General features: G+C 52.0%; 1 protein-coding gene across 2 annotated transcripts; it reads left to right on the forward strand.

Moving 5' to 3' along the window:
* Positions 1 to 14,432: 14,432 nt before the first annotated feature.
* On the forward strand, positions 14,433 to 24,570 carry SHOX (short stature homeobox). 2 transcript variants are annotated; one of them, XM_049834319.1, is made up of 5 exons: positions 14,433 to 14,706; positions 18,096 to 18,304; positions 22,610 to 22,667; positions 22,751 to 22,839; positions 24,325 to 24,570. In XM_049834319.1, exons 1-5 carry the CDS (start codon positions 14,433 to 14,435, stop codon positions 24,568 to 24,570), a joined length of 876 nt encoding a protein of 291 aa, XP_049690276.1. The 2 variants fall into 2 exon arrangements, with proteins under 2 accessions (XP_049690276.1, XP_049690277.1); XM_049834320.1 differs by lacking the exon at positions 24,325 to 24,570 and adding an exon at positions 23,675 to 23,710.
* Positions 24,571 to 25,961: the final 1,391 nt, after the last annotated feature.

Here is a 25,961-nt window from a genome sequence, read left to right on the forward strand (position 1 = left end):
GTGCACCAAGGCAGCTCCGGGCGCACAGCTTCCAGTGGTGTCCAATGGTCATCAGATTTACGTGACAAACACTCTCCTGGTCTGAGCTGAAAGGCTGGTGTGGACACACGGCTGTGCCCGGTATGGAGTGGCTGCAGAGTCCTCGTCTTTGGGAGCAGGGAGGTGAAAGGGAGAGGGATTATGACTGGAAGGGGTGGAGAGGAGCTGTTTATATGGGCTATAGTAGATACCCAATTTAAGTACCGATGTTAGGAGGCTGACAGGCAAAGACTTTCTGCATGAAGGTGTTCTCTGTTAGGGGGAGATTCAGAAAAAGGCCCTAAATTAGATGCTTTGAATAGACCCCTTGAGAGACTTGCCTCTGCCCCTGGGTGAGGCAGTGAGACTAGCCTCACAAATGAAACTCAGCAGCATGGATGTCTGTCCAGGCTCTGAGCTTGGTCTCCTGAACGTAACTGGGGAGACTGGCATGTGAACCCACCTGAAAATTAATTCCCAAGGTCAAGCCTTTGAAAACATGCAGTGAAGCAGGCAGGCAATTACTAAGTATTTCAAGTGTGGTGATGCATCTAAATTCATTTCCCACTGACAAGTGTCAGGCAGTTCCACAATGAACATCTCACTCAGGGATGGAGCATACTCTGCGGTTCTGGTTCGGGGGCAGTGGTGATACTAGTGGCTTTCAAATTTTACATCAGGGATTTATGGCCTGCATGTGCATCAGAAACATGGTTAATCACGAGCTGTGATTTTAGGATCATAGGATAATTCAGGTAGAAAAGGACCTCGGTAGGTCATCTAGTCCAGCTCTAAATGGGGTCAGCTCTGCAACTGACCTGTATGCATTTACAGCTGTGTATGTCATGTAAGCTTTTCTTTTTGTTTCTTTTGAAGAATTTGTTTATGGAGACTATATACGTATTTTCCTAGTGAATGTTAATTTCCCCCCCTGTACAATATGCTTTGTTTAATACTAAGGGAAGGTGTAGATGAAGGAGTCTATATTTACTTATGTAAAAGTGTAATTTTAACAAACTGAGAAAGCATTACTAATATTCTAGAAATAGTTTTGCTTGGCAAACAAATTTCAGAATTTTTTATAATAATTTTGGAAAGTCATTGGTTTGCCATTCTTTGTGTTGAAAATAGCTTCAAGTAGCAGACCTAACTCTGACATCTTCTGTTGAACTTGGGCAAGCAGGAGAACCACATGAAGTCACCTGGTTTGCATCACGCATCTAACTCAGAGGAAAAACTGGTTACTGCTGAGCCTTGTTACTGATCGATTGTCTAATAAAAAAAAAAAAAAAAACAAAAAACAAAAAACAAAGCAATGTTAAGAAATGTCTGTTCAGCCACCCCTGCCAAAAATCTTCCTTAAACTACAGTTTAGGATTAGCAAATATACTCATGCAATTTTTCTCCCAATGGGCCTGTTTTATTTTAAAATCACTTTAGAAGTCATAGAAATTTGAAGTGTGCACAATTTACATTTGACATTTCATCCAATCTGTCTATTATATCAGGATGATGTATCTGAATGTGAAGGATCTTGAGGCATAGGAAGGTTGCCTGGTAATGCACAAATAGACCACAAAAGGAGTTTTCTTCTCTCTCATTCACATTATGATTCTCTGAAGGACAATATCATTTTTATATCTCCTCCCTCAAGCAGCATGAAGTCTGTGTCCACAGAGCCTGAATATTTGCCATGGGAAAAGAAAACAACAAAGAGAAAAAAAACCTAGTTTGAAAAATCTTAGAAAGTAATGGATAAAAAACACAACCATGTTTAGCGGTTGTTACTAGTAAGTTATTTTCAAAATTAATTGCATCTGTGTGCTTCTGAAATAACAATCACATGAGCTATTACGTCAAAAATTAAATAAGGAAAATTATTCAGAACACTCCAATACATTTTACTTATGTATTCATAAAAAGTAGGAATTAGTCAGTCCCAAACATTTACGTATGTATTTGACTGTCCAAACTATGAATATAGCAGTCCTCGACTCTTACTCCCTGGGTGCCATGCTGGATAAAAGAGAAAGTGGCACACAAAGAGAAAGCAAGTCTGAGCTAAGGTGCTGGCCCATGCATTTCAGTGGCCGAGGTCTACGTTGACTCCGCTCTCTGCGGGTGGGAGAAGGCAACCTCTGGCAGAGGAACAGCAATAAACAGCTGGTGATGGTAACTTCTTAAACTGTTCCAGCTAGCTCTGCCAGATTTAATCTAATCATACCCCTCTTTTGCTGTAATGGAAAAAAAAAAACCAAAACAATTTGTAATTACTTAAACCTACCCTCTCGAATGCACTCTCTAATTTGAGGTGCCTCACCTTTTGGTGATTTAGGAGATAGGCAGGACGCGACTTCTTGAAGAGCACGGTACTTAACAACTTATTAGGGTTGAAGACAACAGGAATTGACAACACACGCCACAGTTTTAAATCTGGACATGTTGCCTCAAATTAGGGAGGGAAGAGACAAGTAAATGACTGGCCACTTTAAAGCAGGGGCTCTGCTCTTCCCAGCCACCCTGGTAAAGGATTTCTGCATCTTTGTCATTCAAGCGTGAGGTCTACATCCTGCAAGGGTCCTCTCATTCCACAAATCATCCCTTTTAAAATCATGGAACCATTTTGCTGTTTAGTGTTTCTGTCTTAAGAAGAGCAGTTATTTTGGGGTCTCTGGTGGTTCAGACCAATCTGCCAGGCAGAACAGATGAGATGGGTCAGTTTGGCGGACAGCAGTGATTATTAATTATTATTTCCATGTAATCTGGTAAGACCTTGTTCCCTGAGGGGCAGAGACCCCACAGAGATGCTGTGAAGACACTTTCCTGCATTTGGCTCATGAGAACAAGATGTGACGAGCTCCGTGGCCAAAGGCAGAAAAAAAAGAGAGAACCTGTTAAACTTATTATCTGTGTTATGGAAAATGCCTAAGGGTCCCAAGGAACATGAAACTGCCAAGCAGTAGACACAACAAAAATAGAAGCAATGCCCTAAATTTTATAGACTGCGTAGATAAGGCAGACAAATGAAGAGAAGACCAAGTGTTCTGTTTAATTCCCATCTTGCAGGTGGGAAACTGAGGCAGAGAAAGATTAAAAAGTGACTCACTCAACAGCACATGGGAAAAGCCGCAGATCACAAACAGCAGATATTCCAGGTCTTCAGCATCATCAGCACCAAACCCTCTTTAGTACCCAAACCCTTCTCCTTCTGGCTTTCACCGGTGGTTTTTATCTGCACCAAGACTTTCATGTTACTGCAGAGCTGGCCTCCTGATTTCTTTTTTTCTGTACAAAAGCTTTTATATATATCTCTCTCTATCTCTAACTATATATTGTGCTTGATGCCACACCTTAGATCAAAGTGTGCCTTCTTTCAAAGGCAAGCGGTTAAACTTCAGGCGGGTTGAGCTGACCCTTCTCCTTCCCCTCCCGAATACTTGATCGAGTCACAGGAAGGACAGTGATGGCTCGGAGAAAGGCCGTGATGACCTCTGCTAATACTAACAAGTTTCACTCCCCGTGAACGCAGCAAGGATTCATTAGCACAGGGAGGATCCAAAAATGTATAGGATGAAGAAAATTAGGCAAATTAAAGATGCATTCAATTTTGCCTCCTCTAAAATGGATTCCCAGAGGAGCGCAGTCAGTTTAACTAGTTTAAAAAGCTGTGGTGTCTAGAGGCGATGTGCTTAACCGTTCCCTTCCTCCTTGCACTTTCAGCACCCAGCTCCTTGTCTTTTTCTAGTTGCCAGAAGGGTTTATGCAGGTTTTTTTCCCCCTACAGCCCAACACGGGCTCTTTGCACATTTTCCCGAGACCTTTGGCCCCCGTCCCCGGGCTTGCTTCCACGAGCGGCCGGCCAGCCCTCACCAACCCACGGCAGCGCAGCTGCAGCAAGCTGCTTTCTGGGTTACCCAAGCCTGGAAAGGCACTCACGGTCTCCAAAGCCTTTCATATCCCTCCAGTTGCTCCTTAATGTGGAAAGCAGGACTGTCCCACCATAGCAATCAATTGACGCTCTCCTTGAGCACAGTCTGTACGAGGGTTTCCTTGGAACCTCCCTGCAGCAGGCAGGCGAACCACCGAGAGCTGATAATCTTCTAATTAATAACACGGAGTTAGTGAATAACTCATGCTTTACAAATAAGTCAGCACATGGAGGTCTCAAGACCCCAGTGTATCCAAAGGAAGCCCGAGAGAAACTAATTGACATCTGTGGGGGCTACAAGGTCTGTTGGCTAGCGTTGCAGCTCTCCACAGCTGCTCACGCGTACCCAGAGGAACTAAGGGGAGGCTGCAGGCGGCCAATTTTTAAACAAAACCAGCAGCCTCCACAGCCTCCTCAATGGGTGAATATTTGCACGCGTGGATGTGCACTGAGGGGTGTAAACGGGAGCACATGGTGTGATTTGGGCACGCAGCAGCCTAAGCCCTGCTTATTCAGCAACGTGGAGGACAGAATTCCCCTCTTTAAGGAAAAATGAATGAATAAACACTCTTCTCTCTGACAGTGGCTCCCGCCCCCTGGCCCAAAAGGAGCAGCATTACTATGCCATTAAACCTTTTCCTTCCCACAGCTTTTCCTCACTCCGCATTAAATGAGGACCCGGCGCAGCAGAGGGAACTGCAGATGTCAGCCCTGGGCCTCCATTTCCTTGGGGCTGATATCAGGAGACCCAACTATTTCTGAAGGCCACGTCCTTACTGCTGAGCAGCTGAGCCCTCGTGAGCGAACCCCAGGCAAACCACCGGCAGGGCGCTTCTTGCCACAGAGGTGGGGGGAAAGTGCAACCGAGAAAAAAAATAATATCCGATGGGAAAATAAACCCCAAAGCCCCTCCAGTTTGGGGAAAGGAGGGAAAATATTCCACCGGCTGGAAAATATTCCAGCCAGCCCCACCAGCGCAACAGCCCCAGTGGTGCTGGAGGGTGGCCCCATGGGACCAGGCACCACCTTCACCCGTCCGACCACCTTCTCTTCTTGGAGGCCAGCACCGGCCCAGGGCCCTCTGCATCGCACGGGCTCTGGGGGTGACGGCTCCCCCAGGCCAGGCAAAGGCTGCGTGTAACCAGCAGCCCCGAGCCCCGGCCTGCGCCGTTGCTCTCCTCGCAGCGCAAGCAGCAGCGGGGCGGCTTAAATCGGTCGTTTCGAAAGTTGGAGTTTTCACATGGCAAGCTCAGGGAACCTTTGAAATGGCAGTAAAAGACATAGCAGAGTTTCGGTTTTCCCTGTGTTTCCAAGTGTAGTCAAGTCTAGTCTTCAAGCATTGCTAAATCCAATTCATCTACAGAAAGCCTGCACGCTTGCGGGTAATTAGCTTGGAAGATCTCTTTGTTGCCTCAGCCTGGCTCTGTATAATGCGCTCTGGTGAGTCGGAGAATTTAGTTCACTTAGAATGGGGTCATGTTAAGAAACAAGCTTGCAATCCTCAGATCGCCTCTGTCACTGGAAAAAAATAAACCCCGCTCTTTCAAATCCTGTTTACAGAGGCACAATGCAAGCCCCCGTCAGCGTAAGTGTCGTGACCCGCCATGCGTGGTAGGTGCTCCCCAGGGCTGTCCCCTGTCCGGTCCACAGGCAGTTCCTGGCATTAAGTGAAGCCAAGGGTGAAGCGCGGGCACAATGTAAGGGAAAACCACAATGACGGGATGTTCCGGGAGTAATGAAACACTAGGGAAATTAGGAGTGGCATTCATGTATCTGAGAGACGTTTCGATGCGCAATTCAGGGGCTGAGCGTATGAAATGAAATTTGTCGTATCACTTATCCCACCGGTTTTCCTCTGCCAGAGCATGGCTTTCTGGCCACTTCCACTCTTCTTTTTTTGTGCTAGACACCGGGCTGCGTTACGGTGAAGGGCAGCCCGGCTCAGGCAAAGCTGAGGGTGTCTCATCTGGGGAAAGCTGAGGATGTCTGGGGGGGGCTGGCAGCCTGGCTGTGGGCTGGTACTCCAGGGAACACTGGAGTTTGCTGTTCCCCCCCCCCTCCCCCCCATGCTGCCTCCGGGGGAGGACTACCCCACTGAGGGGGCCAGAGAGTACAGTAGGGAATTAGGAGCCTTTTTATGCTGATGCTCACAAGGGAGAAAGCCAGTAACCCCTTCTTCCCCAAAGCGGGGAAGGCAGAGAGGGCAAGGGAAGGAGGAGAGGGCAGGCTGCTTCTTGTACCACCTTGCAGACCACCCCCCCTCATGTTATTCTCACCACCGACCCCTTAGAAGCTCATTTGGCAAGGGGCTTAAAAGGCCATCGGCCTGCTGTCGTATAACTTGGTTGCACCGCTCAGTCACTTCTACCTAGAGCTACTGTTCCCGGGCTTCCCACCTCCCCGGCTCTCACCTACAATAATCCCTATCATAAGCACCTCTGCATAACCCTCCTCTGTATAACACGGGGGGAAGCCCTGCCTGCCGCCGGCGGTAGAATGTCTCCATTGTGGCCCCGTGCAGGCGCTGTATATAATCTTTCTCTGCCAATATATGTCTTCGTGAGCTGCCCCCCGCTCCCCCTCCCGAAAATAAAACGGCTATTCTTTTCTGTTTAAAGTAGATTTCGTGCAATAAAAAAAACATTTTATTGCTTGCAGTAATTGGTATTTAATTTGCAGGCCTTTACAACTTGCAAAGAACAGACTGCTTTAGCCGGAGAGCCGGTATGTGTGTGCACTTTGTGGATTTTATTCCACTGGCACTTGCTTAGTTGACTGGTGTAAAACGATACAATTATGGTTTTGCAATCAGAAAGGCTGCAGATAAAGACCTGGAGAGACGTTATAAGGTCCTGGGTCCAATTTGAAGCAGCAGGCAAGACAATATAATTTTAGGGGGCGCTGCCAGCCTCAGACATCAAAACTTGACTCCTGTTAAGTGTTTTCCATTTTACTGTCAAAATATCAAAGGCTGTTATTTAAACCCGGAGCCTCTTAAAGTTGATTTTCTTTCTCTCTCCTTTTCCCCCACCTCTTTTTTTCCCTTTAACTGCCCCGCTAAACGCGAGGCGAGGTAACCTGTGAAATGTTAGCCCCCTCGCTCCCCACCTCGCCGTGCAGGGGCACTCAAGCCCACCGCAGCCCTTAATCCCTTTTTTTGGGGGGTGAAACCTCGCTCCTGCCGGCCCCATCCCTTCCGACGGCGGCCGGGGGCAGGGGGGGGGGGATCTCTGCCCATCGAGGGCCGCGGCGGGGAGGGGGGGGGGGGGGCGGCAGCTGGGGTCGGGCACCCACTGATTTCCCACCCCCTCGGGGGTTCGGGGAAGAGCTCAGCGGCACGGACCGGCCGGCACACCTCTCCCACCCGCAGCCTACACGAGTGGGGACGGGGGACGGCGGCGGGGGGGGGGGGGGGGGGGCCCGCCCTGCGCTCCTCCTGGGCACGGCTGCGGATCTGCCACTCCCCGCCGCTGCCCCCCCTGCCCCGAGGGGGGATGCAGCCCCCACGCAGGGCAGCGTCCCGCCCCGTCTGACACGGGGGGGGAGCGGGAGGCAGCGGGGAGGGGGGGACATCCCGCCGCTGAGCCCCGCCACAACCCGGAGTGGTGCTGCGGGGTGGGGGGGGGGTGCGGGGCTTGTGCGTGAGAGTCCACGCGTGTGCGGGGACTTGGGGACCCGCCGCCGGGCCAGGCGAGCAGCCCCTCGAAAAGCCCTTGGGAAACCACGCGTGTCCTTTCCAAGTCGCTTTAACGGCGCGGTCACGGCGGAGCGCGGCTCAGCGTGGGGGCCCGCGGGATTTCCACACCCCCACACCCCCCCCCCACGCACACCGCCGCGGTCCGGCGGGGGCTCCGGCACCCACCGAGAGCCGCCACCGCGCCCCCCCCCCCCGCCCCCCCGCGGCTGTGGGCAGCGAAATAGGCAGGCGGGTGTTCTCGGGTTGTACCTCCTTCTTATTTCAAAATACAGGTAAATCCACGGGCTTCTGCTTGTAATAAACTGGCAAATGAATTATTCCTTCCCTTGAGTATTGAACTATTATCTGATTTAAGTTTGCTCTAATGTTGCAACAATTTCATTCTGCTAAGGGAAAAGTGGGGGGGGGGAGATGGTTGTGCCCTTAGCAGAATAAATAAATAAATAAACAGAACCCTAAATAGTCTTCTGTAGGAAAGAAGTTAATATACTCAATTGTTTTCTGAAAAAGATCATAACATCTGGAAATTGATATCAAATGGTGTACAATCCCTGAGAGACGATAAACTTCCACTGTATAATATTTCCACTAGAAATCTTAGTAATCCCATAAATCTTCCCTGTGAATTGGGAAAATGTAACAGTTCATTGAAATACTCATTGGGAAATAATTGAAAAAATGTAATAGTTCACTGAAATATTCGTGGGTTTTTTTCTCTCTTTGGTGCTGTTGCTAACTCTGTGCATGTGTGTAAATAGTCCTACTTCGTTTTAAAGACATACATGGAATATTCCCTTGAGCGCTGCATACCATAAAAGAAAAATATGCCCTTTTGACTTATTAATCATTATTACAGAGTTCAAAATTGCAGCGTCCCTCGCACATTACTGGAGGAGGCAAACAATTCTCTCTGTGTGCATTTTGCGTTGCTAAAATCAGTACAAACTTTACAGCTCGGAACTTTTTTCCCCTCTTTTTTTTTCTGCGGTTTTTCTGAGAGACTCTTCCAATTCTGGTCGAGTTATCCAGGGCGACTGAAATCAAGGGGGCTACTCACCCATTATGCTCGTCCACTAAATTGTAATTAATTACACACAAAGGCAATTGCTTATTGTAATTCACCACGTGAATGTTTAATTTTACAGAAGTAAAAGTAGATGAGGAGTTGAACGCGTCTAGGCTCCCTGTAATGAATATATGAGTAATTAACGTTGCTGGAAAGATCCAGCGTTTTTTTAAAAAAATAATTGTGATAGAGAAGAGACGTTGTGCGTGTGCGTTAGCGTGTGTGTTTGCATGTGCCTCCGTGCAGGAGAGAGAAGAGCATTTGTGTGGCTTTGTATTGAATTAAGGTATCCCTTTGGTTACGTTTCTAGAAGTCGGAATAAAGACAATTAAGCCCTTAGCATTTCTGTCACACTCCATTAATTACTGTAGCCGCTCCTGTCCCGACCGCTTCGTAACATATTCATCAGGTACGATACCCATCCAGCAGCCTCAGCCGGGGAAGTAGGCTATTGTTGGTTTAAACTATAGCCTTTCAAATGTTCTTTATTTTACTTTTCATCCAAGATTGTTTTCCTCTCCTTTAAAAATGTTTTTCTAAAAATAAAACTCAACATAAATGTTTTAAGATTAGATTTGCGGGGAAACAGTTTAATTTTCACCATATGTTGCCACAGCGGCTTGCAGATTTAAAAAAAAAAAAAAAAAAAAAAAAAAAAAAAAGTCTTTCCACTGAAGCTACCAAAAAAAAAAAAAATCTAATATAAAATTGTATTCTTCGCAATGCGTTTCCCTCCTGTGGGCCATTTTACCGCTCCCAAATAAATCTTTAAGGTTGCAAGGAGGGGGAAAAAAAAAAAGTGCCCTGATGACGGAAAAGCAAGTCCTGCCATGATAATGTCCTTTATTAATATTATAGATGTGTAGTGTGCTGGATGGATCAATCATATCCATTCACAATCAGGATTAAGAGAGCCTATTTTAATGAAAATCTATTAGTCTCTCACTTGAGACACGGATGTTGCTTAAATCAATAAACAGCATAAAAGAGAATACGACGCAGGTTTCTAAATTAAAAAAAAAATCCCATCTATGAAATGTGTTAAGACGTCTGTAAAATCCTGAAACCCTCGATCGATACTTATAAATATTTAATGTTTTTTTTTAAACACAAATTGAAAACCATTAACACTGCATCCATTCTTATTATTAAAACAAATTGTCCTTGGAATTATGTGCTGTGGAAATGGAGCCAGATTGAAAGGGCATCCTCTGAAATATGTTTACTCGCTTTCATGTAAACCAATAAAAATCTGCAGGAGTCTGTAGCGTGAGCAGAAAGGTTTGATGTACAATGTCCATGATTACAGTCTCTGAATTAATCACGAGAGAGGGAGGGAGGGAAGGAAGGAGGGAGGGAGATGGAGAGAGAGGACTCGGTTATCTACTCAACAAAATCTTGCTCTTCGGGTCAGCGCTTATTAAAGCGTGGATTAAACCGGTGATTTTTCTGTTTACTTATTTGCCCCATTTCGACCAAAATAAGCTGAAGGGGGGGGGGGGGGGGGGGGGGAGGGAGGGAGGAAATCGGCTTCACCCTACGTCATACCATGAGTCAATGTACAAATGTAAATTCCTCTTATAAATATGAAATCCAATACTTTGCCTTGGAAATGCTTAAAGCTAATGCAACGCTTCAACCCATTCATAATTATTCCTCTCGTTTAACTCGGAGAAAAAACCGCAATGGTGAAGAGCTCCCTTTGAAAGAGGAATAAAACCATAAATAAATAAATAACACACCTATCGACACCACGCTAAATAAACCCTCTTCGCCGGTACCGGGTCCGGGGCTGTTCCCTGGCAGGGCGAGATTCCCTGCTCGCAAATATCTCTTCGCACCCCTGCCCCGCTCGCTCCCGGCCTGCGCCGCCGGGTTTTGCGCTCCGGGGGCCGGACACAGACGCCGGGCTGCACCCCAGAGGTGCAGGGGGCTGCCCGGTTCCCCCCTCCCCCGCCGGCGGCTCCCCGCCACCGCCGGCAGGGGAAAGAAAGCGGGATGGAAGAATGAGGGGGGGGGGACACGACCCCCCGGCTTTTGTCAAGTTGGGACGGCCAGCGGGGCGGAGGGCTCCTGGCCGGTGCCCCGGGGCGGTGGGGAGGGAGGAGGAGGAGAATTTGGGGGGACAGTGCCCCACAGGTGACCCGGGAGGCCGTGCTGCAGGGGAAGCCCCCAACATGCCGCTGACGGCCGGTGCTGTAAGGCGGCTGGGGGCGGTGGGGGTGAGGGAGAGAGGGGGGGGTCGCTTGTACCGAGGCAAAGGGGTATCCAGGGTGCCGAGCTGAGCCGGGGGCCTGGGTGACTTCTGAGTTTTGCGACAGGGTCCCAGGAGCTCGGTGCCTGCAAGGGAATGGGGTTGGGACGGCAGCTCCTTCCCTCCCTCCCTCCTTCTCCCCCTCCCTCCCTCCCTCCCTCCCTCCTCCCCAGCCCGTTATCCGGAGCAGCAATAAACGCAATTCCCTTCTGAACCCGCAGCCAAAGTTTGTAGCGGGGTCAAAAGTGCCCCCCACTTTTGCCCACACCCGCACCACCTTGCCCTAGGTGCCCTCCAGGCCGCGGGGGGGGCCCGGGGGTGCTCCCCGCCTCCCCCCGCTCCCCGCCGGGCCCCTCATCCCTCCCAAAACTCCGCGCTGCGCGGAGCGCGCAGGGAGAGACCGTGCGCGCCCGCGGGGCTGCCCGCGCCTCCGCGGCGTGGGGTCCGCGGCCGGATCCCCGGGGAGGGTTGCGTCTTGCACCGCTTTTTTTTTTTTTTTTTTTAGTTCCCCCCCTTTTTTTCCCCTTTTCCCTTTCCGGTGCTTTGTTTCGCTTTTCGCTTTCGGAGTCTAAGGCAAGTTTCCCCCCCACCCCCGTCTGCAGGGCTCCCCCCCCCCCCCCCCCCCCGCGGCGGTCTCCCCGCTGCCATCGGGGTCGGCGAGTGGCGGTGGGCCGCGGATTGCCGCGGGATTTACGCGCCCGGTGGCTGCCCCGGGTCGAGCTGCGCCCCACGGGATGCGGGAGCCGGGGACGGGGGAGGGGAGCGTGGAGCAACCGGTTTCCCACCGGGCGCTCCCGCGGTACCGCGAAGCGGGGAGGGAGGGAGGGATGGGGATGGCGGGGGGGGGGGGGGGGCAACAAGGCTTTTTTTTCCTCCTCTGTTTTGGGGGGCTTGGATTTGCCCCTGTCCTCGGGGGCAGGAGCCCCGGCGGTGGCAGGAGGGACCCGGGGGGGAGGGGGGGGGATGTCTCCAGAAGAAACGCGGCCCCGCACCCGCGTGGGGTGGAGGCGTGGGGCTGGGCGCGGGGGGGGGGGGGGGAACCGCGGGGACGAAAGGAGGGGGGGGGAGAGCTCCGGAGGAGGGGGTGCAAACTCCGGCAGCCTGGGGAAGCCGAAGCTCACCGTGCCGCGCCGGGGCTGGGGAAGCGGAGTTAGTAAATATTTGTCCTTATTTGCTGTTTGCTGCGAGGGAGGCTGGGGGGGGGGCGGGAGGGGGGGGATCGATGCCGGTCGGGCCGGGGGCTGGCGAAAGTTTCCCCGGCGGCAGCTCAGCCCCGCGGAGCCTCTTCCCCGCGGGAGTGAGCCCCCCCCCCCCCCTCCCCTCCGTGTCCCCGTGGGTGCCCGTGTCCGTGACAGCCTCGCAGGGCGCCAGCCGCGTGTGCAGCAATCCGCCGCCACGCAGCCTGCAGGAGGGAGGCACAAGCAGCGTGTCGTGCCGGGATCTTTCCTTAGCCATACGTTACTTCCACGTCTATCGTTTGCCTTTATTATTTATGTGGTGCCGTGTGATATACATTAGAGCCTCGGATTTGATTGGCGTTTGCGATGACAAGACCTGTTTGTTAAGTTGTAAGGCTTCCTCGGCTCCCTCACTTGTTAAATGAACTCTGGAGGAAGGATGCCACCGAGACACAACAATATAATAAATGTCAGGGATATCCGCAGTGCCGAGATCAAATGATCAATCCTTGTCCCCTAGATAATCATTTTAAATTCGCACGGGGGGGGAGATTGATTTTTTTTTTTTTTTTTCTTTTAAAGCCCCTTATTAATTGCTTCCTCGATTATTATTTTTTCCCCTCCTCCTGTGGAGGTGTTAACTCTGGTGCTGGGGGCACCTTCGGATTAATTAAACGTATTTTTAGTGTTTTAACGTTCTGCTAATTTTCAGAGCAGCCCCACGCTCCCCCGGAAAAGAAACAATGGCCCCTTGCTCCAGCAAGGAGCCTCCTTTGGTTGCGATTCAGAGCTGAGGGTGGCGTGATGATGGGCTCTGATTATCTCAAACTCGAGGCGAGGGAATGAGAAGGACGTAAAAAGCCACAGGACCAGAAGACAAAATTCCTCCAAATACCAAATAACCCTTCGCGTTAAAGCCCGAGGAGAGGAGATAGAAATAAATAGCTGGAAAGTCGGCTCCGCGAGAGGACCAAACGGTGCGGAGAGACGCTAGAAATGCCGGCGCTGTTATCTGATGATGAATTTCAGGCAGCTATTCAAGCGCACAGAATAATAATAGTTATTCCGGGAGTACAACAAAAATAACAGCAGCCTACCAAGAACAAGGTGGGGAAATTATTGCCAGTTCTATCTTAAATCCGGCAGGATGGGTTTCGTTGGGGAAGAAAGAAGGGGGGGGGGGGGGGGAGGAAGACGATTTAATGCTCTATTTGTCGCCTACAAACTCTCGTGTTAACAAATTACCCCTCTGCTTCACGCAGCAGGATAGCTCTACGTCCAAAAAAACATTTTAGATTTTAATTTTCCCCAACAGTATCTTCAGACGACATAATAACAGCAAACAAGACAACAGATCCTGCGATGTTTACACGCATCTGGAGAGCCCCACTACCCATGGATAACCCCCCCCCCCCCCCCCCCTCCCCAGCCAAGCAACCCCCTCCAAATCCTCCGAACACACCGACACGGATCTCCGCGACACCTCGCGACTTGTTTAACTGCAACACACGTCCCCCTCCGCGCACCCACCCACCCAGCCACCCGCCAGAGCAGGCAACACTTTTAAAACAGCATTTTTGGTTCGCCGATTATTTTGACCACTTAATTAAGCGCAATTAGCTAAATAGCAAACCAGGTAGAATTTCCAGTGATTACAACAAATGCACATCTCCGGCTTTTTATTCATTACCTTTTTTATTGAACACTCATTTTCTTTTCCTCTTGACAGCGATACATTTAATTGCAGGAGCACAGTTATTTGATTAGCTAGGTCCGGTTTTACTCACAGTGTTGCCACGCACAGGATATGTCCTTACAATCAATTAAGTCTTCCTCGACTTTCATTTCTGCAACCCATTTACAGAATGCAGATACCTATTTTGGTGTTTTCCTCTCCCCCCCTCCCTTTTCTTCCTCTCTCTCCCTCTCCCTCTCTCTCCCCCTCTTTTTCGCTTTTGCCTCTTCGCCTCCCTAAATCAAGGTGCAAAGATGCCAAAGAGTGATGAAATGAAAAGAAAGCCAATTGCTGGACTGAGGTGGGGGAGATAGCTGCTAGGAGTCCGCCTGCGACTATGGAGCAGTCAGTAATTGCTGGAGACAGGGAGAGCTGGGGGTTGGGCTGAGGTAGCCATGTATAAATAGTGTGATCTCAAATTGAAAGGCATAAATAACAGCAGGAGTGATCTAACCCTATACAGCCCATCTTCTACGTGCAAAAACAGCGTGCGGAGGACGGCCACATCTCCGACTGAAAACAAGTGGATCTCTGTGGATAAGAGCACCGGGCAGCCATGGAAGAACTTACGGCTTTTGTATCCAAATCTTTTGACCAGAAAAGCAAAGAGAGCAGCAGCGGCAGTGGCAGCAGCAACAAGAAGGAGACGATCACGTACAGGGAAGTTTTGGAGAGTGGGTTGGCTCGCTCTAGGGAGCTTGGAAACTCTGACTCTAACCTTCAGGACATGACCGAGAGCAGCAACCATTGCCCGGTGCATCTTTTCAAAGACCACGTAGAGAGCGACAAGGACAAACTGAAGGAGTTCAGCACGGGCAGGACGGCGGAAGGTAAGAGCGGGGCTGGGCGCCCTCCGCCCCGCGCCCCTCGCCGCCAGCCCCGGCCCCCTCCCCGGCCGCCCCCCGCCGCCCCCGCCGAGGGGACGAGCCGGTCACCGCCGCCCCGGCCCCGGCCCCGGCCCCGGCCCCGGCCCCGGCCCCGGCCGGGCTCACGGGCTCGCCTCCCGCATCCTGCCTCCCTCCTCCGGCCGCCTCCCTCCCGCGGCACCGGGGACATAACGCCTGGAAACACATACGCCCGCATGCCGAACGGGGACGTAGCCCTGAAAAATAAGTCGCAACTTCGGTCCTTCCTCTCCCGCTCCCCGCCCCCGCTCCTCGCCAGCCCCCCGTTCGCATCCGACATCGATCCGGTGCGTTAGGGCGTTCGCTCGGCCGGGGGAAGGGGGCAGCGCAGGACGTCAGACATTTTTGTCTGTCTCTATTTTTGGACGAGGAAACCTTGTCCGGGGAGGTTGAATGCCTTAGGAGACCTGCTCTTCCTGCTTCCGGGCCGTCAGGATGCTGCTGCTTCTCCTGGGAGAGAGCTGGATGCGGAGAGGGCTCTCCCTGGACATTTTGTCCTGTGCCGGTCAGCCTGCCCTTAGCCAGAGCCTCCGGCCGGCCAGGAGGAGGAGGAGGAGGCGGAGGACGGCAGGAGGAGGAGGAGGAGGAGGAGGAGAGGAGCCTGGCTGTGCGGGAGCTGCCCGGGCCCGGGTGAGACCGAGCATCCCTGCGGAGAGAGGCACCGGCCGGCCCGGTCCCTCGGTGCCCCCCCGCCTGCCCCTCTCACCCGGGCCGGGGCAGCACCGCATCCCCCCGGGGGGCGGGCGCCGCCGGCCGAGGGGGAAAGCGCCGTTCCTTCTCGTAGCGGAACAGAAATGACAATTACAAATAATTTTTTTTTTTTTAAACCAAGCGAGCTGAAAATCCCGCACGGGCTGGCAGGGGAAGGAGAGAATAAAAAGGGCGGGGGGATTAGAAAGTTGAGAAAGTGTCTCTAGGCAAGTTAGACAGGTGGACCTGCCTGGGGAGCTACTGGCTAGCTTGGGGTAATAAAAAACGGTTAATAGGTTGGGGAACAACAACCAGTCTTTCAGCTGTTTCCTACTGTTTGATCTTGTTTAATATAACATTGGGCGAGAGGCAATTTAATTTACAGCCCAAACGCTTATTTAATATCCTCCTCTCTTCCACCCCCTCCCCAAACAGAAGGACCGGGTATAATCACATATTCGGGTACCCGTTTTTCTGCACAAGCCCGTACCGCTCAGCACTGCCGATTTGCCTTCTCTGGTCGAGGGATTGCAAAAAGAGAGGGTTCGGTTTAGAGGAATCGTTCGCGCAGGAGATGGTTTTAAAAAATGAAAGCAGGGCATGCTCCAGGAAAAAAAAAAAAAAAAAATCTAAAAAAAAAAAAAATTATAATGCGAACGAACGAAAAAAAATATCTCTACTACTCTCCCTTTTCCCTGTGTATCGAAATTCTGGCTTGTATGTTTAGCTAATCTAATCTATGGAGAGGGGCTGGGGGTGGGGATGGAAGGGAGGAGTTGGAAAGAGCTGAGATGCTTGTGACAGTTTAAATTCATGCCAGGTTTCAGTGTAATTTCAACTGATTCCGGCGTGTGATTTCAGTCCCACCGATATGCTAGTTAATATTTTATACCTATCGCGGACAAGCTGTAGCCTCGGATCTCCGAAAGGAGACAGAGCTTTTGAACGCGCCTAATTTTCCCTAGGCATTTGCTAGGTTAGCACCCTCGTCTTTTCACAGGGGTTCCTCTTACAGGAGAAACGCCATTAAACCCACCCAGCGACACCCCCCCCCCCACACACACACACCTCCGGAGGCCAGACCCTTCCCAAAGTTTTAGGCAGCCGGAGCGGGAGACGGGGAGCCCGGAGGAGCGATTCCGGCCAGGGACAGTTTTCGTCTCGGAAGTGAAAAGGAGCGCTTGGGCTTGGGTCCCCGCCTTGCTTAAGCACAGATGCAGTTCAGGACGTTTTATTACGTTCGATTAAGTTACGACTTGCAGCTCCTGATTTGCATTTTGGGATGCCCCTAAGTATAGAGGGTTAGTATATATGTGCGTGCGCACATTTGCGTGCGTGCGTATACATATACATAGAGAAAATATGTGCGTGTTTGGTGAGGGAAAACGGATTCAATTCGGGATCGTCTGCAGATATGGCTTCCCCCACGCCAGCCCCACACCGCCCAGAAGGTGAAGCAGGACAAAGGAGGCAGCCGGAGCCGGCTCGTCCCGGGACTCCGCCGGTGCCCGCGCTGGATGCGCACCCCGGCCGGGCAGGGGAGCCCGGGGAACCGGTCCGGCCTCCAGAGGTGCCCCCTGCTCCAGCACCTCTCCTCTCTTCGGTAGCCGGATTTAAAAGCGGGCCGGTGCGTTAGGCCGCCTGACGTTAAGGAAAAGGGGAGGAAAAAAAAAAAAAAAAAAAAGAAAAAAAAAGAGGAGGAAAGAAAGATAATTTGCCAAAGCAAAAGAAATCACCCCTCCTCGCCAAGACCAAAAGGGGCAACTGCTTTTCCCCGCTGCCTCCCCAGCCCTCCTCCCCTCTGGCCGGGACAAGCGTGCGGAGCGGCTGCCTCCGGCCGCAGGCTCGCCCCGAGCCCTCTCGGGGTCCACGGGGGCTGGGGGGGTGTCTGCTCTTTTGGAGGGGCTGGGGGGGCAGCCGTGGTTCTTGAGAGCGCTCCCTCACCCCGGGCCGTGCAGGCCCACCGCCCCGGGGGGGGTTCGACCCGCCGGCAGGTATTTTGGGGACAGGACGGGTGATAAGGGGCAGAGGGACAGACGGTGTCGGTCTCAGGCCCGTGGAAAGTTTCTTTTACGAGGCAAATGTTTTCAGCGTGGCTTCTCCATGGCAGCGGCGGGGAGCTTCTTGCACAACCCTCTTTACTTCGGGAGAAAAGGGCGACGGAGAAATGCCCTTCCTCTCCTCTTCCCACCGCCTGGAGGTATCGGGGGGCCGGCGGTTTCCCTAGCAGCCCCTTCCCCGAACTGCCCGTGCCAACCGGCGGCACGGCTTCCTCCTCACCCTGGCAAGAGAATAAAATTGTATTTATAGATCTAGGGTTTTTTCTGATGGGGCATCAGCCAGGCGAGGCAGAGCGGCTCCCTCCCTTCCTCCCGCCTCGGCTCGGGGCTGGCACCGGTGCCCCCCGGCCCGGCCTCAGCCCCCCCCCGCCCCTCCGGCCTGCCGGGGCCGGCCCGGGGACCCCCCTCCCGCCCACCCGTTGCCCCCGCATGTCGTGCTGAGTTTGGGGACGAAGAGAGGGGAGGGGGGTGCCCCCCGTGCGCTGCGGAGAGGAGCTTCGGAGAGGTGCGAGGGGAGGCTCAGTGTCGTTTTCCCCATTCCCCCCCCCCCCCCCCCCCCGGCAGGGATCTACGAGTGCAAAGAGAAGAGGGAAGACGTGAAGTCAGAAGATGAAGATGGACAGACCAAGCTCAAACAAAGGAGAAGCAGAACCAATTTCACACTAGAGCAGCTGAATGAGCTGGAAAGACTTTTTGATGAGACTCACTATCCGGATGCCTTCATGAGGGAGGAACTAAGCCAGAGGCTGGGACTGTCTGAAGCTAGGGTTCAGGTAAGAGAAAGGCTCTGTTCCTGGAAACGTCCTCACCTCACTTCCTAACTGCCAGCGGATCCTAGCACAGTGCCCCGTTTCATCCAAAGCGGGGAGGTGAAGGCAGAGACGACACGTGTGATGGGGAAGCTGGTTGCAACTCCGCTGTACCTGTCCTGCCAAACAGTAATTCTGCTCTGGGAGTATCTGCCCGTGCCTTGCATTTCCTAGGAAGGATTTTTTTTTTTTTTTTTTTTTTTTTTCCCGGGCGGGGGTTAGTAGTGGTGGTGGTAGTGCTAGTGTTGACAAGTCTCCAATAGCTGAGCAACTCGCTTTTTTTTTTTTTTGGTTTAATTATTGTATTTTTCCTTGCAAACGTGCCATTAACTCTCCCTTAATCCACACTTTCTTCCCCCTCCTTTTATGGGGCCGTTATGGAAAAAAAAAGCCCAGAAAACAATCGCCGTGAATAAGGCTAGACGGTTTGGGTGCTGAGGGACGGGATTAGCCAGAGCCGGGGGAAAGGTGCCCGCTCTGATTCGCGCAGCAAGCGTATGAATGCATGGCACCCCATCTGGTAGAGTCTCCTCCCGTTCCTCCCATCCCGCTTCAGATACGGCTAAATACCAATTAGCCTTCGAAACCTTGAAAATAGGTCCGGGCTGCTGTAGTACTGGAGCTATCCGAGCCGTCTGTTTGGGTGGTTTCACATCGATTATTTTAAAATTTGATTTTCGGTTTGATGCAGAGGAAAAAAATCCCCCCCTCCCCGCCCCTTCCCCTTAAGCTAACTAGGGAATGCGTCCCCAAACCAGATGTCGTATTAAAAAAACCCCAACAACCGACCAACCAACAAAAAACCCCAACCAACAGAAACCTCTCCTAGAAATAATTAATAAGATCAACCTGTGGCTCTACGAGCAGGCCTAGAGCAGGAGAAACCTGAAGGAAATCCCTGCTTGGGCTGTAACTCTGTGCTTGGCCTAACATACGCAAACCCAAGAAGAAAAAGTCACCAAGCCAACCCCTCCACTGAGCAAAACGCCTTCGCACCCCGGAGATAAGAGATGCGCATGCATATGTATATCTGCCTATAGGTGCGCGCGCGTGGGTACCCATAGGTGCGGGTGTGGCTGCGTGGGCACAGGCGGCCGTCCCCGTGCCTGCCCTCACCCCCAGGGCACAGGGGGAAGACGGCAAATACAGCCCCGACCTGGAGTGGGGAGAGGGGTCGGCTTGTCCCCCCCCACCCCCCCTTCAACGTGCCCACTCGTGGAAAGCAGAGGCAGCTCCCACTCCCCCCGGACCCGCTCCCAAGCCTTTGCCCGGGTAAGCGACTATCTGGCTTTAAACTGCCTCCTGGAGGCATTTCCCGAAATAAATAGAGCAGCTAGGTCGTTTTCTTTCTTGTTTTGTTGGGTGGGTTTTTGAAAGGCTCTTTTCTCCCCTCAGCTCCTGCCTCTCTCAGTACAAACCGAGCTGGGCGAGGGATGGTGCTGGGCACATGCCTTAGGAAGGGTGGCTTGCAGGGGATATTGCAGGGGTTCAGAGTGCTGCTGGCCTACTTTCTCCTGGAAGATTGATCTAACCACACCATATAAATTAATGAAAAGATTAAACTTTTGCTGAAGGGGACATCAACTCTTATGTCATCTTCCCAGATCTTCTTACTTGGGCTCTGTAATATCTTTCCAAGGCCTTGATGTACTGTTTCTATAAAAATAAATTACTTGTAATTGAATTCTGCACTCTTTCTTTCAAGTACTTTATTACTGAGCAGCACCTTAACAGGATGTTCATAGTTACAGGAAAATTGGTGCTTCAAGTGCTTACAGATCTTAAAAGAGCACACCAAAAAAACCCCCCAAAAACCAACCCCAAACAAAAAACCCCAACCAACCCTGATTCAGGCGGAGATTATGAGACAAAAAAATTTAATAAATTTAATCATCTTACAAAAGAGGTTTTCATGGATGAAAATAAAAGAAATATCAAGAGGGAAAAGAGGAGAAATGGATAATTAATTAGGAAATAAGCAGAGAGCTTGATATTCATCAATAAATGGAAGCGGGGAAAAAGGAGGAGAAGGGGGGAAAAGGAAAAGGTTGGTTTTTTTTTTTTTTTTAATACTTTCGGAATTGTTCTCTAATTCCTATCTGAACCGCTTGTCCCTTGCTGTTAAAGGATATAGTTTCAATTTAGTGTGGAAATTTGCTGTAAATAAATTGAAGCTCCTATGGTAGCTAGTCCTTATTAACCTTTTATTTTTAGTGTTGTACTGGAAACTCATATCACCCAGCTGTCAGGGTTATAATTGAAAGTTATGAGACCATAGTGAGGAGCAGGCAGTAATTCAATTACAACAAATATCTTTGGGTTTATGGTGCAGGGCTAAATTAAATGTCATTATTCACTGTCTCTAATGGAAATCAAAAGGAAATCAGATTAGAGCATTTGTGAAAGAAATCACTGAGTGATCCTTAATGAAGAAATAACTGTCTAAAACAGTGTACTGTGCTTTACTTAGCATATTCATGACTAATTGGAATTGATCGTGAATCACACCAAGCCTGATTTATTATCGCTTAACGTAGTGGCTAATTCATCACTTTTATTCCTCATAACCTTATTTTTTCATAGCTAAAGGGAAAGGGCACTTCGTTTTCCAGATTTAAATATAATTTCTGTTTGAAAGATGTTCTGATTTGCAAGAGAAGTTGTTTAAACGCTGCTTAAATTCCTCCTGACAATTTATACTCCTGGGGGGGGAGCGAGGGGGGGCGTGGGGAACACACACAAGGAGATTTCCTGCAAGTATTTACAACCGTAAAAAAAAAAAAAAAAAGTATTATTGTCGCTACAGCACCACGACAGTTTGCATGCTCATATTTAAAAAAAAAATATATAAAAATCCCTAACGGCCCGGTTAAAAGGAGAAGCGTTGCATGTTGTTAATATTTGCGTATTGCTCGTAGGGAAAAACAAGTTGTGCCGTGCTGCGCGTTTCAGGGAGCGGGGAGGACTGAGCTAGCGACAAGCCGGCGGGGAGCAGGGAACGGGCTGGCTGTCTGTCTGTCCGTCCGTCCGTCCGTCGGTCGGTCGGTCCATCTCCGCAGCCGCCCGCTCCCCGCTCCCCCGCCGTCCACCCTAGGCAGGAAAAATGGTGCTCCGAATCAGAGAAGGCCAATTCCTACTTAAGAAAATCACTGAGGTACCCGAGGTAATTAATGCCTTTGGAAGCCTTTCTTTGCACTAATTACTCCGTTGTAAATGACCATCATTAAGGCAATTGAAGAAAGCTTGAAGGGAAAATTTGATGTAGGAAGTGCAGTTAGTATTAATTAACCGTATGATCTCTTGGCAAGTGCGAGAACATCAAAGGTTGTAGGTGTTTACTTAGCTACAAGATTTTTATCAGCGGCGAAAGTCAATGTTTGTCCCCAATCGGTAGGTTTTGGCGTAAGGATGAGGGGCCGCGAAACGTTGTGGGCCGTGCCTCTGAGGAGCCTTTGGGGAGAGCTGTAACCCCGGCAGGGGGAAAGTAGGTCTGAAGGTCTGAAATGCCCCTGGAAAAGAGGCAGGGGAGGCGCAGCGGCCGCGGCAAGTTCTGCGCTTGTTTGAGTCAGAACGGCCGGAATTAGGGCAGGATTATTGGATTACAGGCGTTTCTCGGGTAGGGGCATAAGCCCTTCTTTACGCCCCCGCCTGCAAAGGTGTCGTTGCTCGCGTCTGTCCGGAAGCCTGCAGAAGCCAGTTTTGTTTTCTTTTAACGTTTGGGGAACGGTTCGGCTCCTTTGGGCGAGTTGGGCACCTGGCATCTTCCCCGAGCTCTTCCTCGCTTCCCAGCCCCGCTCGGGGCCGGCTGTCCCCGGGCTGCTGAGGGGTCACTGCAAAGGGAGCGAGGGTCCCACCCGGCCTGCCTGTGGGCTTACTTTAAGTGCTCGTGGGAGAGACCCCTCGCTCCGGACGGGTGCCGCAAGGACCGCCGCTGCCCGCCCGGGGGTCTCGGACGCTCGGTGCGAAGCTCCCGGGCTCCGCGGCTGCGAGGGCGCTTCTGGGCTCCCAGGGTCAGCTCCCGCTGAGAAACCAAAGAGCGGGATCCCCCCCCCCCCAGACAGCCCCCACGGCAGCACTAGAGGGGCTCACCTCTCCCGAGGAAAGACCTCAGCAAAGTTGCGCGGAGTCCCTCGCCTCTCCCCTCCATCCCTCCCCCTGAGAGAATCCTCTCTTAGCAGCCGCCCGGTCTGCCTCCATTTTTGTTGTCGTTGTTGTTTCGTTGGGTGGTTTTTTTTTTTTTTTTTTTTCGTTTGCGTTTTCTTTTCACAGGTCTGGTTCCAGAACAGGAGAGCAAAGTGCCGAAAGCAGGAGAACCAGATGCACAAAGGTGAGGCAGGGGTGCGGGCGGGCCGGGGGCCGCGGAGCCCCGGGCCGCCTTCACCGCTCACCCGGCCCTGTCTCTCCCCGCAGGTGTGATCCTGGGAACCGCCAGCCATTTAGACGCCTGCAGAGTGGCCCCCTATGTGAATATGGGAGCCCTGAGGATGCCTTTCCAACAGGTAGTTAGCTCCGGGTTTATTTTCCTTTTCCCCCGGCAAGCTCCGACCCCCTTTCGTTTGCACGGGAGGAAGCCGGACACGTTTACAAGTGCCATTTATATAGAAGTTGGCACGTATTAAAAACAGGCTGTAAAACTTGGTGAAGGAGCCCCCGCCCGGCTGCCGGCAGCTCAGCGCCCCGCGGGCCCGGGGAGGAGAAGACCCCCCCCCCCCCCCCCCCCCCCTCCTCCATCCCCGCCGCCGTGCGATGGGCAGGCACAGGGCCCCGGGGCCGCCCGCAGACGTGGCAAAGGCGGGCTGGCCTCCCGGGGGCTCATCGCTTTCCCGGGGGGGGGGGAGAAGCCAGGGCAAACCGGCCCGCAGCCCCCCCCCCCACCCGGGGACGGAGCGGCCCGGTGCCGAGCCGCCCCGGGGACCTTCGGTCTTCGCCCGGCGCCGGTGGGCGAAACCATAAGGGGAAAAAAAAAACAAAACCAAAAACCCCCAACCCCAAATCAACCTATGCAGACCCTTGCGCTGTCGTTTTCCCCCCCTCCTGTCGAGGCCTGGGTCTTTTCCGAGGGAGGCGGCCGCCCTGGAGGTGGGGAGGCTTCTCCCCGAAGCGCTGCCGCCGGGGCCGCCGCGGGGCCCGGGTCCTTGCCCCAGCGAGGTACAGTCCCCCCCGGGGCAAGGCCGCTGGGGCAAACCGGGACGAGGGGGATGAAATTCCGTCCCTCTTCCAGCCACCCCCCTGGCAGCCGGTTTGTAACTTCCACCCTCTTTCCCCCCCCCCCCCCCCCTTTTTTTTTTTTTTTTTTATTTGGGGTCAATTAATCGGGGAATCGATTTTTCCCAGCCCAAAGGGACCCTCCACCACCTTCTCCGTCTCTGAGGCACGTGGAGCGGACAGATTAATTGTATTGATTTTTAAAAGACATATTTGGACCAAAATAATTAAATACATAAATAAACTCTCCCCCACTCCTCCCCGAACCTACCCGGAGCTGAAATCTCTCAGTCAACCCAACGTGTTTGTGTAGGTCGAGAAAGCTCCAAAGCAAACACCAACCCGGTATATAAGGGACCGGTGGCCAAAGAGTTTTTAGCAAGGTATAAATAAACATCCCTGGAAAAAAAAAAAAAAAAAAAAAAAAGAGAAAAAAATTATAAAAAAATTAGCTATTTAGCACTTGTTGGCGCCCGTGCGTTGGGCCGCGTATTTATTTATTTATTTGAGGTTTTTTTTTTTTTTTTTTAAAAATGCGAGGAGGGTGAGGCATGCCCCCGGCCAAGTGCGGAGCGGAGATTTGCCGGGCCGCGCGCTCTTTGCCCCGCCCCTCGCGTGCGGGGGGCTCCGCTAAACAAATCTCTCTTTCAGCCGCCGGGGAAGGGTCGAGGCGGGGGGGGGGTGGGGTGGGGTGGGGTGTGTGTGCGGGGGGGGGGGGGGGGGTCCGCTCCGCCGCCCGCGGGGCTGACGCCGTGTCTTCTCCTGCCGCCGCCGCCCAGGTCCAGGCGCAGCTGCAGCTGGAGGGCGTGGCCCACGCGCACCCGCACCTGCACCCGCACCTGGCGGCCCACGCCCCCTACCTGATGTTCCCGCCGCCGCCCTTCGGGCTGCCCATCGCCTCCCTGGCCGAGTCCGCCTCCGCCGCCGCCGTGGTGGCCGCCGCCGCCAAGAGTAACAGCAAGAACTCCAGCATCGCCGACCTGCGGCTGAAGGCCCGCAAGCACGCCGAGGCCCTGGGGCTCTGACACGCTTCGGCCGAGCCCCCACCCCGCCCCGGGTGCCCGCGGGGGGGGGGGGGGGGGGGGGGTGACCCGCACGGACCGCCGCGCTTCCCCCGCTCCTCCTCCTCCTCCTCCTCCTCCTCTCACCCCAGGCCGAGCAGCGGGCGCTCCGGGCCGCCCTGCCGCCTTCTCTCGGTTTGGTTTCTTTTTTTTATTATTATTTTTGCTCGGTCGTTTTTATCGTTTTGGTTTTTTTCCTCCCCTTTTTCTTTCTTTCCCCTTTCCCGAGGTCCCTGAGCGCTCGGCGGCAGCCTCCTCCCGCCGCTCATCCTCACCCTCTCGCCCCCCAGAGACTCGGCGGCCGGGAGAACCGGGCGAAGAGCGGGGGGGGGGGGCCCACGGGTGCTGCGCGGCGCGGGGCGGACTCTGCGCCCGCCGCGGGCACCGGCACACGCGGGTGGGTGGGTGGGGGGGGGAGGGGGGCACACGCGCACCCACCCACGCACGCACACGGGCGCGCAGCAAACACGCACCCACGGGTCGGAGACTCCGCGGAGGATGAAGTAGGTGGGAGGAGAGAGGAAGGAGAGTTTAAGAAAACAAACAAACAAACCCCAACACACACACACACACACACACACACGCAGAGAAAGAAAGAAAAAAAAAAAAAAAAGGAAGGAAACGATCTCTAAATTATGTTAATCTGTGAACATTGAGGACACTTTGGATTTTTGAGCCTGGCAAAAGTGATCGCTCCAGCATAACGTCATCTGCTGCTGTCAGTTTTGCTACCTTGTGCATGTGTCTAACTAAACACGTTTTGAAGATCAGAAATATATTAGAACGAAACTAAACAAAACAAATAGTAATAATAATAAATAATAAATCCTTGGGGCTGGTCTCCATTAAAGATGACATTTCTTTGTTGCCAACAGTATTATTTCACTGCCATGAATCTCTTCCATCACTGAGGAGCTGCTGCTGCAGAACTGGTTTGAATTTAAATGTGGAATTTCAGATCTGAGGCAAGGCAGTTTTTTTTTCTTCTTTTCTTTCCTAAAAAAAAAAAAAAAAAAAAAAGAAAAAAAAGAAAAAAAGCAGCAATAACAAAAAATGTGCGTCTCAAATGGCTATGTCCTTTGAAAGGAGAAAAAGAGAGAGACTAGAATTTACTAATCATTAGTGATAACTTGAAAGATGGGAACAATAAAAAATGCACCTGTTTTGCCAGAATCACCTGAACTCAATGAGATGCATTGTGCCATAGAAACAGGTCAATTTTTCTAATTTTTTTTTTTTTTTTTCTCCTCAAACGTCTGGATCTTTGAATCAAAATCTCGCTGTTTTACAGGACATAGAAAGAATGACCTATACAACAAAGATGGACATATGGTTTTAAGGCATAATACTGATGC

This window comes from Accipiter gentilis, chromosome 31, assembly GCF_929443795.1.
Source record: "Accipiter gentilis chromosome 31, bAccGen1.1, whole genome shotgun sequence".
Classification (NCBI taxonomy): domain Eukaryota; kingdom Metazoa; phylum Chordata; class Aves; order Accipitriformes; family Accipitridae; genus Astur; species Astur gentilis.